The 17157-nt window shown below is 41.5% G+C and overlaps 2 protein-coding genes across 2 annotated transcripts; both read right to left on the reverse strand.

Moving 5' to 3' along the window:
- Positions 1-404: 404 nt before the first annotated feature.
- LOC135244864 (transmembrane protein 26-like) lies at positions 405-8739 on the reverse strand. Its single transcript, XM_064317503.1, has 6 exons — positions 8393-8739; positions 7859-7955; positions 7347-7415; positions 4264-4472; positions 2582-2661; positions 405-2068 (listed from the first exon to the last, which is right to left on the reverse strand). The coding sequence occupies exons 1-6, from the start codon at positions 8575-8577 to the stop codon at positions 1800-1802; spliced, it is 909 nt and encodes a 302-aa protein (XP_064173573.1). The 5' UTR covers positions 8578-8739; the 3' UTR covers positions 405-1799.
- Positions 8740-10712: 1973 nt separating this feature from the next.
- On the reverse strand, positions 10713-16867 carry LOC135244945 (transmembrane protein 26-like). The gene is made up of 6 exons (XM_064317638.1): positions 16539-16867; positions 16045-16141; positions 15605-15682; positions 13488-13696; positions 12412-12491; positions 10713-11966 (listed from the first exon to the last, which is right to left on the reverse strand). The coding sequence occupies exons 1-6, from the start codon at positions 16724-16726 to the stop codon at positions 11668-11670; spliced, it is 951 nt and encodes a 316-aa protein (XP_064173708.1). The 5' UTR covers positions 16727-16867; the 3' UTR covers positions 10713-11667.
- Positions 16868-17157: the final 290 nt, after the last annotated feature.

Raw genomic sequence — 17157 nt, forward strand, 5'->3', positions numbered from 1 at the left:
CTGGTGCGAAGCCTGACATCTTTCTTCCTATGAATCTGAGCACTGCCCAAATAAAAATAATCACCGGGTGCTCCTTCAACAGGCTGCAGTCTGCAGGTGAGACGCAGGGCAGAAAGATAATGTCCTACGAACACAAAAGGCCAGGCGCACATGCAAACCTCCGTATGCTGACATTTTTATTCAGTTCCTCAATGAAATGAGAGAACCATTCTTAAACCAGCCTAATAATCCATCTAAATCAGGGGTGTCCAATGGTCCAAATGACATTCTGGCTGGAACGTATGGTTCATATCGTTCAAAGGCTTGAGAACCACTGCCTTCAACCAAGCCGTCTCACAACCAGAGGGTTTAGCCTCTGTACAGTCGTTCATCAGCAGAAATGAAATATAATTTACAAGACAGAATTAGACATTTCCATAGTTTTATTGTAAAGCAACAAACTGTCATATTAACAGCACAGCACAAAAAAATGTTTATCACCCTAAAAATGCTAACAGTTGCTTACTTAGTGATTTACTCGAGCAGAATATATTCAGTATGTAAAATTACAAAGCGGTAAAGCACAACAGCAGAGATGTTAGAGATTTTAGCAAAGCTGTTAGATCCACAGGGTATTAAATGACATTTTAACACCCATTACAGTATTACTGCAGTGGCAACGGCAATAGCAACAGTTACAGCGTTGCATCAGCCCATAGACAAAATAAGAATCTTACGCCCATTCGACACTTACATAGAAACAATCCTCTTTGCGGTCAGCAGTGCAGGATTTCACATATAAAAACATTCACTACTAAGCAGTATAGAGCGCCCCCATCTGGCAAAATATGTGCGTCACGACTCAACACACTGCTCGTGCAGCAGCTGAATGTACAGCGTGTGACACCACTCCAGGGAAATAAAACTTCCACTTCAGTTACACACGTACGTATACAGTGTTATTCAAACTCTTTCAAGTACTTGGACGATTAGGCAAGTATGAGGTTTGGGTGGTTAACACAGTATCACAACAAAACAAAAAAAAAACCACCGAAGCAGATCCCAAAAGCTTGGATAAATGTGTGTGTAAGCTGGGGTTAGTCAAACATGCCCCCCAGGGAGGAGGAACTGGCCTTACCCATTATACTGGGTTTGGTTCTCGAGTAGGACACTGCCGTTGTACCCTTGAGCTAGGCACTACTTAACCTGCATTGCTTCAGTATACATCCAGCTGTACAAATGGATGCAATGTAAATGCTGTGCAAAAGGTTGTGCACGTCACTCTGGATAAGAGCGTCTGCTAAATGCCTATAATGCAATATCACACAGAAGAGAAAAAACCAGTAGTACTACTGACCTTGGGGAGCAGATTTGAGTGTCCCTGGTATAAGTTCATTTTTTCAGTGTGGCTATCCCCAGGAATTGTCGATTTACAGCACATTTTCGGATGATTTGTCTTTTATCTTGAATCCACTTAAATATTCATGTTGATATTCATTGACATACCAACCTAAAGAATCATTAAAAATGAGTTGATTCAACTAACAATCTTTTTTTTTCTACTCAAAACTTTTGCAAATTGTTGCATCTACAAGGACTCAAGAAACATCATTATCACTTAGAATTATTTATCATGCAGAAATCATTTAGATGATTTCACCTTTTTTATTTTTAATTGGTCAACCTTGTTCATGAAAGTAGGTATCAGGTCTATACTGTGAGGGAAACAGGGAGGAGCCTTAATAAGTTACTTTCATTTGAAAGTCTGATCTGTGGTATGGGTTTCAAATTTAATTTGCGATGGAGAGTGTGGGACCAAGCTAATAACTATAATTTTTGGATCCCTTCCTGTAATCGTAGCATATAACAGCCAGCCGGTACAAATTCAGTATGACCACCAGGAAGTTCTTGAAGGTGAAGAAGAGGAGCATCAGGTGGAAGAGCTGGTAGTGGATGAGGACCAGGAGCCGCACCACGAGGAAGGGCCCGTCCTGGATGAAGAGGCTCTCCATGATGACCCAAATGTCCGTGCTGCGCCTGGAGAGCAGCGAGTCGCTGGCGTCCCCAGCGTCCTCATCTGGGCTCACCACTGAGGAGCACACGCACACACCGGAGTTCAAACCCTCCGCGAGGTCACAAACAGCCCGTCAGAGTGTTCTAAACTGAACATTCTAGCGATGATGTAACAATCACTGCTGGTGATTGGAAGCAATGAGTTCTAGAACACTGACTTAAAACAAAAACGCACACTACAAATAATTTATTTTCTCAATATATTTGACTCTCCTAGTGAAGATATGAGTTATCTATGTTTATCTCCATAAGATATGTCTATATTTGACATTCTGTGAAGATATGAATATGGTTGACTCTCCTAGTGTTTAGAAATTACATAACATTTTTGAAGGCTGTAAAGATGAATAACTGAATTTAAAACACGTGTAATGAGGAACACGTGAGTTTAAACAGTATAAGTATATTTTCATTAATGCATTAATAACCAGCACTGAGAACTTACAAGGGAAGAGACGAAGGAAGAAGCAGAAGAAGTAGAAGAAGGGCAGATGAAATCGATTTTTGACACATGGAATGTCAGACTCACCTGCCAGGTGAGGAGGGAACTGCAGCATGCTCCATGACCAGACTGCGAGGATGATGTACACCAGCTCAGGGCTGTTCTCCCTGCGAGGGGCGCAAGCAGCAGAGGGGGGTCAGTCAGGGTCATGGCGCTCTTGGTTAAACCGCGTCACGCTGCGCCCATGTGACGCGTGACACGTCAAACGAAGGCGGCTGAGGTTCAGCGTTCTATTCAACAGGACAGCAGGCAGACGGGGAGGGCGACAGTGTAGTGTAATGGGTAAGGAACTGGCCCTGTAACCGGAAGGTTACAGGTTCGATTCCTGGCTAAGACACTGCCGTTGTACCCTTGAGCAAGGGTACTTAGCCTGCATTGCTGCATTCCCACTGTAAGAGTGGCTGCAGGAGGGCCCTTCAGGAGTTTTTGTTTTTCGTTTTCTTGTGATGGGAACTGTGCACTGGTCTTGCCCGATGGTTTTCCACTTGTATCATTATTGCCTTGATGTAACGTCTATTTTCTTACTTTGTTTTAATTAGTCCTGTGAAGACTTTCACTTATTGTGAAATGGCACAATAATGACAATTATGATGAGAATATTATCGGAGGACGGAGTGTGGCACAGTGGGTAAGGAACTGTGCTTGTAACCGAAAGGTCGCAGGTTCGATTCCCGGGTAAGGACACTGCCGTTGTACCCTTGAGCAAGGTACTTAACCTGCATTGCTTCAGTATATATCCAGCTGTATAAATGGATACAATGTAAAATGCTATGTAAAAAGTTGTGTAAGTCGCTCTGGATAAGAGCGTCTGCTAAATGCCTGTAATGTAAAAATGTAATATTATGTTTATTATATAAATATTACAAACAAAAATAATATACCTATGCTTCTATATTATAAGAATAAGAGGGGGCACCTTACATAAAGTGATGAAGACTCTAGGGCTACACCCCCACACATCTGCTTCTATTGCACAATACCTCACACCCTGCCATAGCTCACATCCTGCTTTACCTCACACCCTGCCGTACTTCACTTCCTGCCTTGCTCTATGACTTTGGCTAGACCTCAGTGACACATGTGACGAACCGGATCGTAGGTCCGACACATGAAATCACGCGACAACCGAGTGAAGGAATAACAAGAATTTATTACGCAAAAACAGAAAGTTACCAACAAAGAACTGGCTGGGAATGCCAGAATGTGCAGTGCAGTGAGTTGGCAAATTGACAAGCTAGCAAGCTACTATGCAGGTGAGTCAAAAAGGCAAGCTGGTGGAAATGAGAAGGGAGAGCTCCCGCTGGTAGAACTCGCAGCCTTTTTAAAAAGCATGATCCCAGCTGACCACGGTTAAGCAATTAAAGGTGATCGCTGGCTTCCAAGAATAACGTCCATAGATTACCTACTCAAATGAATATAGGAAATAAAAGGTGAAAAAACACAGGGTGGGCGCCAGGCGTGGCACACATCTGCTTCTGTTGTACACTACACCTCACACCCTGCCGTACTCCAGTGCTTTTCTAGACCTCAGTGATGGGTGGAGTATGTGAGTCTTGAACACTTGGCTACTGTGCAAGCAGTGCGGCACCAGCTGAGGTGCACGGCACAGGAATATCCCACTGTGACATTTAAGAGAGGAAGATTTCTCTGCCCAGGTTAAATTAGGCTAAAATGTGAGTTCCTCTCTTTCTGCAGAGGAAGTGACTCACTTGACGTCCGAGAGCGTCTCGGTGCTGAACTCCAGGATGTCCGCTGCTGTGCCGACGAAGATGAGCAGAAGCTGGGAGAGCTCGTCCCTGGTGATGCCGCCCCCTAGTGGCAGCACCCACTTCCCCAGGATCAGCAGGATGAGCAGGGCTTGGTGCAGCCCCAGAATCCAGTCATCGGGACACACAGAAGACACCACTCTGCCGCCACTCTTCAGACGAGACAGACAGTTATCTGGTGAGACTTCAGAAAATTTCATGTTTATTTTAAAGTCTTCACTCTTGCACACACGCACACACGCATGCACACACACACACACGCACACATAGACTCATGCACACACACAGATTCACACACACACACGCACGCACACACAGACACACACACAGTCATAGACACCAAAATAATTTTTTCCACCTTTTTCTTATATTATTGAAATTGTAAAAGGTAACAGTATCTCCATGTGGTTACAACTGACACATTGATTTAAATATTTGTCAAAATAACCAACCCTGCATAGGCTGGTTACATACTGGATAAGCGACACTGCCTCTTCAGCACAGTGCCAGCCTCCCTCAGACACAGTGTGACTAACTGACGATCACACAGCCGCGGCTAACTGCCAATCACACAGCTGCAGCCAAATGCCAATCACGCAGCTGCAGCTAACTGCCTAGTTAAGGGCCTATATAAGGGCGTGGCTCTTGAGCTCTGAAAAACAGGCTGGTGTATAACATGGCTGGTGCGTGAGCTTATGGAACTGGTTTCTGGGTTTGTTTGCTTTTTTGATAACTACCTTTTTGGTTGATTTTACAAATCCTTACTTTGTGAACTTGAGTTCCATTTTAAGTAGGGATGGCAGATAGTGTCTCGTGAGTCACTGAATATTTGATGCAGCAAAAAAAGTTTTGCTTTATCAGCAATTAAGGGAATTGCAGAATAGTAACCTATTAAGAATATGCTGAAATTAGGTGCTTTGTAATAGTTTACACTGCTTTACCCACAATGCCTACTGAAAATGTTGAGGTCCTACAGCAGCACTAGGAGCGGTATTCTGCCATTTTGTGTACAGACCTCCGGTACCTTAACACCGAAGTAGCGCAATTGCAATATGGCAGTTGTTGGGGGCATTGGACCTTGTTTTGCTCAATAAGGTTGAAATAGTTCCATTCTACAGTGAACTTTCACTTGCCATACACATTCCCAGACATTTCAATATAATTTTTTTTTTTTTTGCAACTCCTCTTTATGGTTTTATTGTACCATATAAGGTGGGATATGGATGTTGAAAGTGCTTTTTTTCTTTCTTTTTTGAGAGCTGTTTCTGCTTGTCAATTTTGGGACGAAAAGGAACATTCACGTAGCAGTCATTTTTGACTTCAGACATCAGTGTGTCAACTGAACCCTCCCACAGTGGGACCCATCTTTGATATGATGCTACCCAGCTAACTCACAGACATTCAAATCTCATGTAAAAATGTAACTGATTCTTATTTCTGCTAACTGGAAGTAATACATTTCCAATATTTCAATCTAACACAGTTTTCTGATACATTTAGTGTGAAGGGCATTTATTTTACTTTTGCTACTACAAAACTGAAATGTTTGTCACAGAGTAGTGAATTTTCCAGATGTTTTAACACAGTGGTCTCCAACCCTGGTCCTAGAGAGCTACAGCGTCTGCTGGTTTTTGTTTTCACATTAATCAGCACCCAATTGAGACCCAAGACACCAGGTGAGTTGAGTTAACTGTGTAATCAACTGCTCTAATTGATTCATGAAGTGCAGAGTCACTATGAAAACCAGCAGACCCTGTAGCTCTCTAGGACCAGGGTTGGAGACTACTGTTTTGACACAATACATAACTGCAGTTCAAGAAAACAACCACTTTGATGTGACATTTGAGTCTGTGGCAATCACAGGACCAGAAAATAGCTGTGTGCCAACCAGCCCCTGTGCCAACCAACCCCTGTCTCCACTACTTGATTCACTCCTGCTTGAAAATGTCAAAGCTGTTTTGATACATCACTTCTGAATCTAACATCACTAGTTTTAAGTTCAAGAAGGGAACATAAGGTTTTAATCCTGAGGTTTTACAGATTGTCTTGCCTGTTTGAGTTACACAGTAGCAGCTACTGTAAAGGAGGGTGGACACTTTTCTAATAGATTTCAATGGGAAGCCTGGTTTCTATGGGCTGTTGTGGACTCGGACTTAAGTGGGGATTTTACGATTTTGTATCTCTCAAAACCTGTGAAAAACATCAGCAGCATAAGAGAGACCTGCTCATTTTTGGCCCCTTCACCACTCGGCTGAAAAAGGGTGCCCAAAAAATTGCCTGCAGATTTAACAGTCAAAGCTGCTGGCAAAACAGGAAATGCAGACATCTGCTCTATCTGACGTGACACCTAGAGCAACACAAATTACACAAGAGGTCCTAGCAGCCACACCCAAAGTTGAAAGAGAAGCGGTTTGAAAACAGAGCATGAGCAAATAATGATGAAATGCAAGAACTCAGTCAGATGCCCGTCCCTTCAGTCAGACACTGGAGGATATCGAGGAATGCCAAATCCTTGCACATTTTTAAGGATTCATAAAATGGCCGACTGTATCGCACCCCAAAAGAGACGTGTCGTTGCTTGCACTGCGAACGGATGGGCGTGACTCCTTTCATATTACATATCCTTTCTTTTTTAGTTGGTACAAAAATGGCTTTGTTTCACTGGTTGGAACACAGCACACGTACTGTAGCGCACTTACTGTAAACCAGTAAGGTTCGGAGGGCCACTGCAACAAAAAATCTTGACTTAGAATGGAAAACTTAATGTCACAATGCATAATCTGTGACAATATTTTCATCACGTAAGGAAAATGGTAATCGTACGGATGCCTGAAGCGACAGGCTCACAGCCCGCCTCGACTCCCACTTTTAGAGCTTGTCGCATTGCTCAAGACAGACGAGACGGCAGTCACCACACATAGGCCTGTGCTGGAATTTTAGGTGCATTCCCAAAGACAAAAAAAGAAACCACAAAAAAAAGACAAGATGGCCACAAAACAGTGAACATTACTGAACACATTTTTTACCTGGTTGTGGTGGCTTCCGTTGGAATTAATCATATTCTTGACATCCTCCCATGAGTGAAATTTCATGCACTGCGAATAGAAATTATTTTAATGGTGAGTGAACTTGGCTCAGAAGCCAGAAGCTTGAGGGTTCAGCTCTCTTATGGTTGTACTGTTGCCCGTGGCACTCTTTCACTAAGTGTCCTGCTATAAAATTAACGTTCCAGCAAATTCTGCACAAGTTGCTCTGAGGAAAGGATAGATCTACCAAACAAATAGCCCATAGCAACAATACAACCTGACTTAATTATACTACAGCCAGAACAAAACTTGAAAATGTTTAATATATAATGTATAATATATCAACATACTCCATGCTCTTATTTTACCGTTTCTCTACATAGTGAGTTGTTTTTTCTTAAGAAAATTAAGCATCTGAAGAAAAGTATTACAAAGAAACGAAACTAAACAAAAAAAATTACACAAAGAAACTACGTAGAAAGTTACTTATTTCTTTTAAAAAATACGTGTACCTGGGGTTCGTTATTTCTGTTTTCCTGATGATGCAGTTCCAGTATCCAGATGGACGGTACAATGGTGAAGATGAATAGCAGGATGGCCGGCGAGAACCTGGATCAGATGTACACACGAGTGCTTGCAGATTTAATTACTCTGGATATCCCTATAGGCACAGTCCTGCCATTTTGAGGGTGTTCGTGCTTTTACCGCAAGATCCCTTGCAGGTTGACACACTTTTGAACATGCAGTGACCAGATGGTTAACCGAACTTTTGTTCGCTGATAACCTACTAGATTAGCAAACAGATGTGGGAAACAGAAGGAGTAAATGTCGACCGACAAATAAGAGCTGTTCAGCGTGAGTTTATAGCTTTTTTGGCACATTTATTTTGAGCGGTAAAAGACATGTCCGGCTTAATTTGTTTCACTTGCGAGAGATTCTGCCTTGAACTACAGTATCTGGTCATTCCGGGCGCAGGGCAGAATATGATGTACGGTGTACTTTCTAAAGCCTTTCTAAAGCATCAATATAAAATACGTTAGACTCACCCCCTGAAGTCTTTCCCCTTTCTTTTCAAACTTATAATCATTTCCACAACGACAGGCACATTGAGAAGTATCAGAAACCAAAAAAGGTCATCATTTTTAACTTTTGTCACTCGCCATATTGCGATGAGCGATAGAATTATGAAAGAAACTCTAGTTACAATCGCGGATATATATTTTAGAATCATAATTATCTGATTCAGGATCCTGCGTTCAAGATCCTGCGTTAAAATTAGGTTTGTGGTATTTTAGATCTGCGTAAAACTGGGGCGACAGTGTGTCGTTAAAATCAGCCTGCTTCAACAGCCACAACGGTACACCAATCTGCCCGCTATATGTTAAGAAAGCGGAACTGAAGTTTTGGTTTCGATTTTCTGAGAAACCAGGTTTTTTTTTTTTTTTTTTTTTTTTTTTTAAATCAACTGAGGTCTATCGATAATGGGTGGATGGGGTTTGGGGATAACGGTTCAGTCACGACTTTAAGTGCTTGACGAATGTCAAAACTATAAATCATGATGAAAGTAAGTTTAACTTTGAAATATACTTTTTTTCAATAAAACTTTATAATTCTATCACCTAGTTGGGCTGATGGAATGAGTCCTCTTTTTAATGACTCATTGGAGAATTCATATAATCTACAAAATCTTTGCAAAAAAGTGTGGGTCTTGCACCCGATCTGACAAAATACTTCCACATTCAGGAGAGTAAATTTAACTTTCAAATCGAAAAATTCATCAACGACTCACAGGACCCTGAGCGCTGACCCACGTCAGCTTAACCCTGGCTGGGGTGCTCCCTGCACCTCCACCTGTGCTGGACCCTCAACAGAGTCCCAAACTAGCCCCTCACTGCTGAACCACACCCCCACCCGATTTCCAGAGTCTGACCGCAGTTCTTCGATGCTGGTCCAAATGCACAGAGATACAGTCTCCCTGCTGAGCCAACTGTCTAATGAGGGTGGTAACCCATGGCAACATACTCGGCCTCAGTCGCTGTGTCTTAGTGGAAGCTCTGCAGCAGCAACCTGTGTGTGACGCCAAGTCGAGTCCCTGTCCCTCTTCAGACCTCTCCCTCACTACCCATCTTCCGCCATGGTCTGAAGACGCATCTCTTCAGACTACACCTGGACTAACTGCCATCACTCTGTGAATCATTTCACTTAAAATCCCCTTTCATGACACTCATGTTACATGTACCTCCATTCCAGCACTTTTTGTAATTTGTATTTGTCCTAATATTCTAGCTTGTTCTTCTCCCTAGTTTGGCTTGGCATGAGTTAGGTCAGAATAATGTTAACTGCGTGAACTGAACTGTGCTCTTGCCTATAAATAGCTGTACAAAATGAGTATTGTACATTATTGAACCTGTCTTTTGTAGTTGTCCAGTGACCATGATATGTACTTTTGTACGTCACTTTGGATAAAAGCATCTGCTAAATAAATGTAATGTAATGTGGTGACCAGCACCCCAAGAACAGACTCTGGGAACCCCCAAAAGGATTAGTACGACAACAGTGTCAAATCAAGAGATACAGTCTCCTGCTGGCCTGTCAAGAGGGGGTAACCATGGCTTGGCCTCAGTTGTGTCTAGTGAACTCTAAGATGTGTGATGCCAAGCGAGTCTGTATGATTATATATGTACCAGTTCACCTTTCAGAACCTTCAGACAAAGCGTTCCAGTTCCCCCCCACCCCCCTGGCCCCCCCCCCCCCGTCAAGACCACTAGACTCTCAGAAAGAATGTGTTACTATCCAGCACACTTTTTGTGTTGCTGCTTTTGTGTTACTTTCAACGCATTTTGTGTCAAAGTTATTACTTTTGTGTGATATACATATCATCTATGTGTTACACAGGGAGATCTTTAAACACAGACAGTGTTGAAAGCAAAGCAAAATGTGTTGTCCTTAACTGTGTTGAATAATGACGAGCGATGTGTTGTTTTAAACACACTTTTTTTTTGGGAGTGTAGGCCCATTGCATCTTTTTGGGCTTCAGGACTTCGGAATGCTTGAACCATCCCAGCAGTAAGAGGATTAACCCCACTATGCCACATCACTTATAATTATTTATTTATTCATTTTTGTCAATGTATTAAATATATAGACTTGTCATCACCTGATATCATTTTTTGTAATGAGGTTTATGGTTTAGCCCAGATAAAGGCTTAGCATTAAATGCCAAAAACAGACTTAAAGTGCCTCCATGTGGAAAGAGTTTGAATTGCATGCAAACAGCCACATTATGAATTTCTGTTATTCCTGTTATCATAATTTCAGTGCTGTATATTTTGTACAACATTTAATCAAATCTGTATGCATAACAACTAAATTTAATATACTTTATTACTGTTATTTCAGAAATAATACACGCACACATTCTCTCACATGCATGCACACATACACACACACACACACATGCTCAATACCCCAAGAGAATGCAAGAGTATGTTCATGTTGAAAATGAGCAATCAGAGATGGTTAGCTTGAGTGTGCGCTACCTGTGTTATGCACAAAAAAATGACTGAAATCTACAGATCATATCTACCTTGGTTAACTAATGTATTGGTCATTTAAAAAGATCTTCTCACCAAAGGTATACACAGAAAATGTCAGTGCAAGATATTCAGTTCCTGTCATTGTAAATGGGAGAATAACACCATAGTTACACAGAGAAACAGATTTTCACATTTGATTTCAGTTCATCATCAACGTTCTTTCCAATAACTGAAAAAATAAACAATATTGAAAAATTGATAACCAAAAAAATGACTTATCATTATCAACCACAAGGACCCTCAACCCTTTTCCTGGGTGTACTGTTTATTTAATTTTATTTTTTTTATTTGGTTGTTACTCTGGCATAATAAGTTGATCAGTTAAAGAGACTGCACCTAATCTGGTTTCTTTGGTTTCTTGGGATTCCCAGCTGGGTACAGCTTGCGCCCTTAAGTAAGGCCTTTAACTAGAACTGAAGCAAGAAAACATCTAGCTGCACAAATTATTTGTATAAGCTGCTTTGGATAAGAGCAACTGATTAATGCACAGATGCAAATGTAAAGCCTGAATTGTGGTTGAGCAGTTTCATTTGAGTCATTATTTTGTGAGATCAATCTTCATCAGTGCTGCCAGTTGTGCTGGTATTACATCTGGGAGCTGTAGTCCAATGAAGCTTCATCAGTGTTGCAGGGTATGCTGGTGTTACATCTGGGAGTTGTAGTCCTATCAAACTTCTTCAGTGTTGCAGGGAATGCTGGTATTACATCTGGAAGTTGTAGTCCTATCAAACTTCTTCAGTGTTGCAGGGAATGCTGGTATTATGTTTCTGAGTTTTCCTGCTATCCTGGCAGATGATACACAGCCAATATAAATTCAGTATCACTACCAGGAAATTCTTGATGGCGAAGAACACCAGCATTTGATGGAATATCTTGTAGTGCATGAGGACTGTGAGCCGGACCACCAGGAAGGGCCCGTCCTGGATGAAGAGGCTCTCCACGATGCTCCACATGTCCGTGCTGCGCCTCGAAAGCAGGGAGTCACTGCCAGCTTTAGGGGACCCCTCTTGCCTGGAGGTCACCACTGAGGAAAACACACAGACAAGCGTTAAAATCTCATTTCCACATCAGCTTAACCGAACTACATCAAGTTATAAACCATACAGTTCTAATAAAATAAACTTCAACAGTATCATATCAAATAAGAGCATGATATGCTTCGGGACAAGAAAGTCATGAGGTCCTCAGATATTTAAGACTGATTTTATGTAGTTATTTAACATTATATTCTTCTCATGTTAAAGAATAAACTATACATGTAAGAGCTGTACAGAGTTACACTTTGTATAACACACATAATCTGCAGTTTGCTGAAATAAAAAAATAATAATTAACCAGTCCCAGTGATATAAGCCTCTGTAACTACAAGTAACTATGGCTCTCCTAGCGCAGCTAAAAGTAACTAATAAGTTATCAAGTTAATCAGATCAAATAAAGATTTTGATAAATTAAGTGAAATGGCGTCTTACCAGCCAGATGTAAAGGGAACTGCAGCATGCTCCATGTCCAGACTGCTAGAATGACGTACACCAGCTGCAGGCTCTTCTCGCTGTGAGAAGCAAAAGTAAGGGAAGGGGTTAGTCAAGGTTAATGCAGTTGACTTGCAGTACACCCCACCATGCATTGCTGCTAATTCCTCTTTTTTTCCCTCCATGTTTATGCAACTGACCGTGTCAGCCTGAAACATCAAATGAAAACACCTGTGGTTTAGCGCTCTTTTTTCTTTTTTTTTCTTTTTTTGATGTCTTCCCCCAATTTTTCTCCCCACTTTGGAATGCCCAGCCACGTACAGCTGCGTTCACGCCGTACTCTCCAAAGGCAACGCGGGTGAGTCTAGATAAAGCATTTTCCGCCAAAAAGCGTGACGCCAGCTGCTTCTTTTCACACCGCTGCCCGCACAAACCAAGTTCACACAGACGTGAGTCGGGGGAAAGTGCTTTAGTCAGTGGACCGCTGGCACCTTATCGACCAGTGGGGGTCGCTAGAGAGTAATTATGCACAGAACCTATCTGACTGAGGGGTTTTGATGCCAAACTGTGGGGTCTATCCAAGCACAAGAACAGTGTCTTTACAGGATTAGCCACCCAGAAGCCTTGTGCATTAGCATGATATTCAACATGGATTCCAAAAGGACAGGCCCACACAATTTATCTGTGGCAGTTACCTGACGTAAAGGCCCTTCAGGAGTTATTTGACATAAATATTGTGTTGTGTTTACCTGCAATGAAATTATGTTCCGTTATTGTGTGCTGATTTTTTACTTGTCCTATTATTACTTTGATGTAATTTTTTTTCTTTCTCACACTTACAATCTTATCAATGACAAGTCCTCTAGTAGTAATAGTAATAATAATGGCAGGAACAGGAAAATAAATATTAGCAGCGGCTGAGGTAGGGTGATAATGAGAGGTCAGGAGGGGGATAAAAATCTGATTTTTAGGTTCAGAGGGGAATACTACAAATGTGAATTGAGTTCTTCACTGCTTTGCATTGGTGAAATGAAGGTAAAACATGCGCCGTTTGTCTTTTCTGAACAGGAACTCACTTGACGTCCGAGAGGGTCTCATTGGTGAACTCCAGGATGTCCGCGGCCAGGCCGACGAAGATGAGCAGAAGCTGGGAGAGCTCGTCCCTGGTGACGCCGCCCCCTAGTGGCAGCACCCACTTCCCCAGGATGAGCAGGATGAGCAGGGCTTGGTGCAGCCCCAGAATCCAGTCGTCGGGACACACAGAAGACAGCAGATCATCGGCTCGCTTCAGGGGTCAGAGGGGAAAAGAGCACAGGCGTCAGATCCACGCGCATTGAGCTTTTGCACAAACATAGCCTGTAATTTTTCCCTACACAGCACTGCTGAACAGAATTTCTGTTGTAAAAAGCAGGGCTGTGTTTCATAAATTGTGTTTGCACGTTTCACATCTGTTTCGCTAGTTTTTGGTTCCAACAAGAATACTAGTCGAGTGACTAAACGTATTGAGCAAGCATTAATCGACACCAGCCTCTGAGAGAGAAGCAAACATGGAGCTCAGTGGCCATCACCAGTACAGTTCTCAGTCGTATATCGCTGCATTTGCGCAAGATGTTACCCATTATGCTGGCTGAATGTCCTCATACTTTGTGTGAGCCAAAGAATGGATTTACTTTAAATTCTCTAGGCTAATGCTCAAAGTCGATGCAACAGCACATCGTCTGAAAGACTCATTTAAGAGCTCTCACATCAACTAATTAAGTACGTGTCCGTTCGCTGGCAGAGACCAGCATCTGCACTGGTGTTGCGGCTTCAACAAATAATGACACGCAAACTAAAGACCCCAGGAGGGAGGTTTATAAAGTGGGAAATTCCACCCCAAAATGAGTAGCAGCTGCACCGTATGCAGATCGCTCATTGAACTCAGAGTTTATCTGAGTCCAGGGAGGATCAGATTTCATCTGTCTGAGTTAAAGGGGCTGGTCATATAGAACAATGGTTTGGGATCTGGGATCTGGGCCTGTGACGTAGAGAAACTCAGTTCCCAGGTGGGGGCACCGTCTTTGTACCCTCGAGCAAGACACACAACCTGAATTACTTCAGTAAGAAAATGTTAACTGTTTAAGTTGCTCTGGATAAGAATCTCTGCAAAACACCTGAATGCCATATAAATGTACTCTGTGTGACTTCATGTAACACTGATAATACTGCTATGCACTGTACGTTAATGTACTTCCATTAAGAACAGCTTGTGTTCTCTTTCGTGCGACAAATCCCAAATAGTTCAGTTGGCAACAGAACGTCATTTTGAATGGTCACTTTTGGTTCTCTCTGATTCTTAAGCGCTTGCCCATCTCTTGCTGGAGCTGATCCTGTAAGACGCTCAAGGCTTCTGCAGCTCAATCAAACCGCAGTGTGAACAATGTGTACTTTGCGCAAAACCGTATTTTTGACACTTAAAGACCTTGTGCGATCATTTTTCTTGCATTCGAAGCAATATGGTTTTCCAAATTCACAGTAAAATGTCCAGTGTTAATTCAACTCTACCAGAGCAAATATGAGTCCAGTTGGGTCCATATGTACTCTGTAAGAGTTTATTTTAACACCAAATATTTTAATATGTTTACACAGAATAATAACGATTCCATTTGGAGTAAAGTATGTCATTCCTAAACAGGAGAGTTGGCCGTCTGTCTTCTGGTACTGCAAGTTCACTTCTGATTGGCAGTCCACTAAACAGACACACCACTAATTGGTTAGAAAGTTAATCGGCATCTTGTCTACAAGACCAAAGCTACAGTAAATCATTTTGTACTGGGTAGTATAAGAACTCAGTTGCTTTCGGGATTAAAAAAAAAAAAACTCATTTAAAATCTTAGCTAAATAAAACAGACTCCTGTAATTATGTTTATTTTCTAAGGCTCTCTATTTGCAATACGACTAATATGATATGATGATTCTGATTGCAGAAGGTCTTCAAGAAAAGTTACAAAATAATGATGCAATGCCTGAAGTCACAACAAAACTATACTACTGTGCAAAAATGAATGCGTGATTATCACAGTCGACCAAATTAATCCCTCACATTTGGAATTTTTCAAATGAACAACAGATGTACAAAATATGCATTTTGTGAGGATTGGAAGAAGAAAGGAACAGTAATATTAATAATAAGATGAAATTACATGCAGTTTACCTTCAGTATGTGACTTGGAGTGGTTTCATTCAAAGAAATAATTTTTATTATATTCGCCCATGAATCCAACTTCGCGCACTAGAAATAGAGATGATTGTAGCTGTGAGTTAATTGGGTTCAGCATCCGAAGGTGGAAGGTTCAGACCTCTTGTGAATCCCCTGCAGTATAAGTAAACGTTCCAGCAAATTCTATATTCTCTCAAGTTGCACTAAATGTACAGGATGAAGGATAAAGTTATTTACGAAGCAAATAACAGTAGGCTACTAAAATAGAAACTGATTTAAACACACTACAGAAAGTTTTTTTTTAACTAGAAATGATTCATATTTATTAAAATACCCTCTCACAAGAGAATTCATCACCTGCAAATTCACTTCATACCAAATTTCACCATGAAAACTACAGTGCAAGTTTGTTTTTCCATTTCACGTACGTGTACCTGGTGGTCGGGCTTTTTGTCTTGCTGATGGTGCAGTTGCAGTATCCAGATGGACGGTATAATGGTGATGAGGAACAGCAGGATGGCCGGCGAGAACCTGGATCAGATGTACACACGAGAACGGTGAGTATCAGGTAGAATCAGTATAGACACCATGTCCAGGAATTTGGAGGGTGCTCGTGGTTTCACGGACAATAGATAAATCTGACCACGCAGTTTGCCGTGAAGTTTTCAGCTACCTGTACTTTTACAGGAAACGGAGAATTGTTAAGCAGTGGTGATTAAATGTCGATAATCAAATACGTTGCTCTCGTATATTTTATTTACGCAAATGCATTGTTCTGTGGGAAAGACCACTTCCTCCCAAAATCAGGTTACAATTTGCTTCAAATGCTAGAGAACGGATTCTGCTACAATTAGTTTCTGCTGCTGACGTAGCGCAGATCAATTCCTGCCTTTCTGCAAAATAAACCAAACAACACAATTCAGCTCACCACTTGTAGTCTTGTCCCTTTCTTCTTTTTAAAGTTATTATCATTTCCACAACCAGAGGCAGGCAAAGAAAGGACAGAAACCAAAAAAAGTTATTATCTTTAACGTGTTTCACTCGCCACACTGCGATGAGTGATAAAATGATAAAAGATAATCTGGTCAAAGTCGCGAATATAAATTTCAGAATCATGATTCTCTGAATCGTACGTTCTCGTTAAATAAAAAATATATCTGGCTTTTTCCGACGACATACAAGCCGCGACTGTAGTTCTACGGTCGTTCACTTTAGTCAGTCAACTTCAACAGTCCCGTATACAAGCACCGCCCTCTTTGCTGCCTGTCCCGTTTTCCTTGGACGTCCTTTGTCCCAGCAAAAAAGTTAGCGGCTCTTCTGTCGAAAAAAGTAATATGAACAAAATGTTTAGACACAATTCCCGTTGATTGTTGTTTAGCAATTGATTGTGTAACATGGTTAATAATGATTACACTTGCCATTGTACCAGAGGTGTATATGTGCATCTCATAAAAAAAACGTTTTCAACGTACAAAAATGCCAAGTTACTCACACATACAAGACATAATCCGTCTATATAACCCATTCATTCAGACTGCCAAAATCCA

Source organism: Anguilla rostrata, chromosome 18, assembly GCF_018555375.3.
Source record: "Anguilla rostrata isolate EN2019 chromosome 18, ASM1855537v3, whole genome shotgun sequence".
Lineage (NCBI taxonomy): Eukaryota > Metazoa > Chordata > Actinopteri > Anguilliformes > Anguillidae > Anguilla > Anguilla rostrata.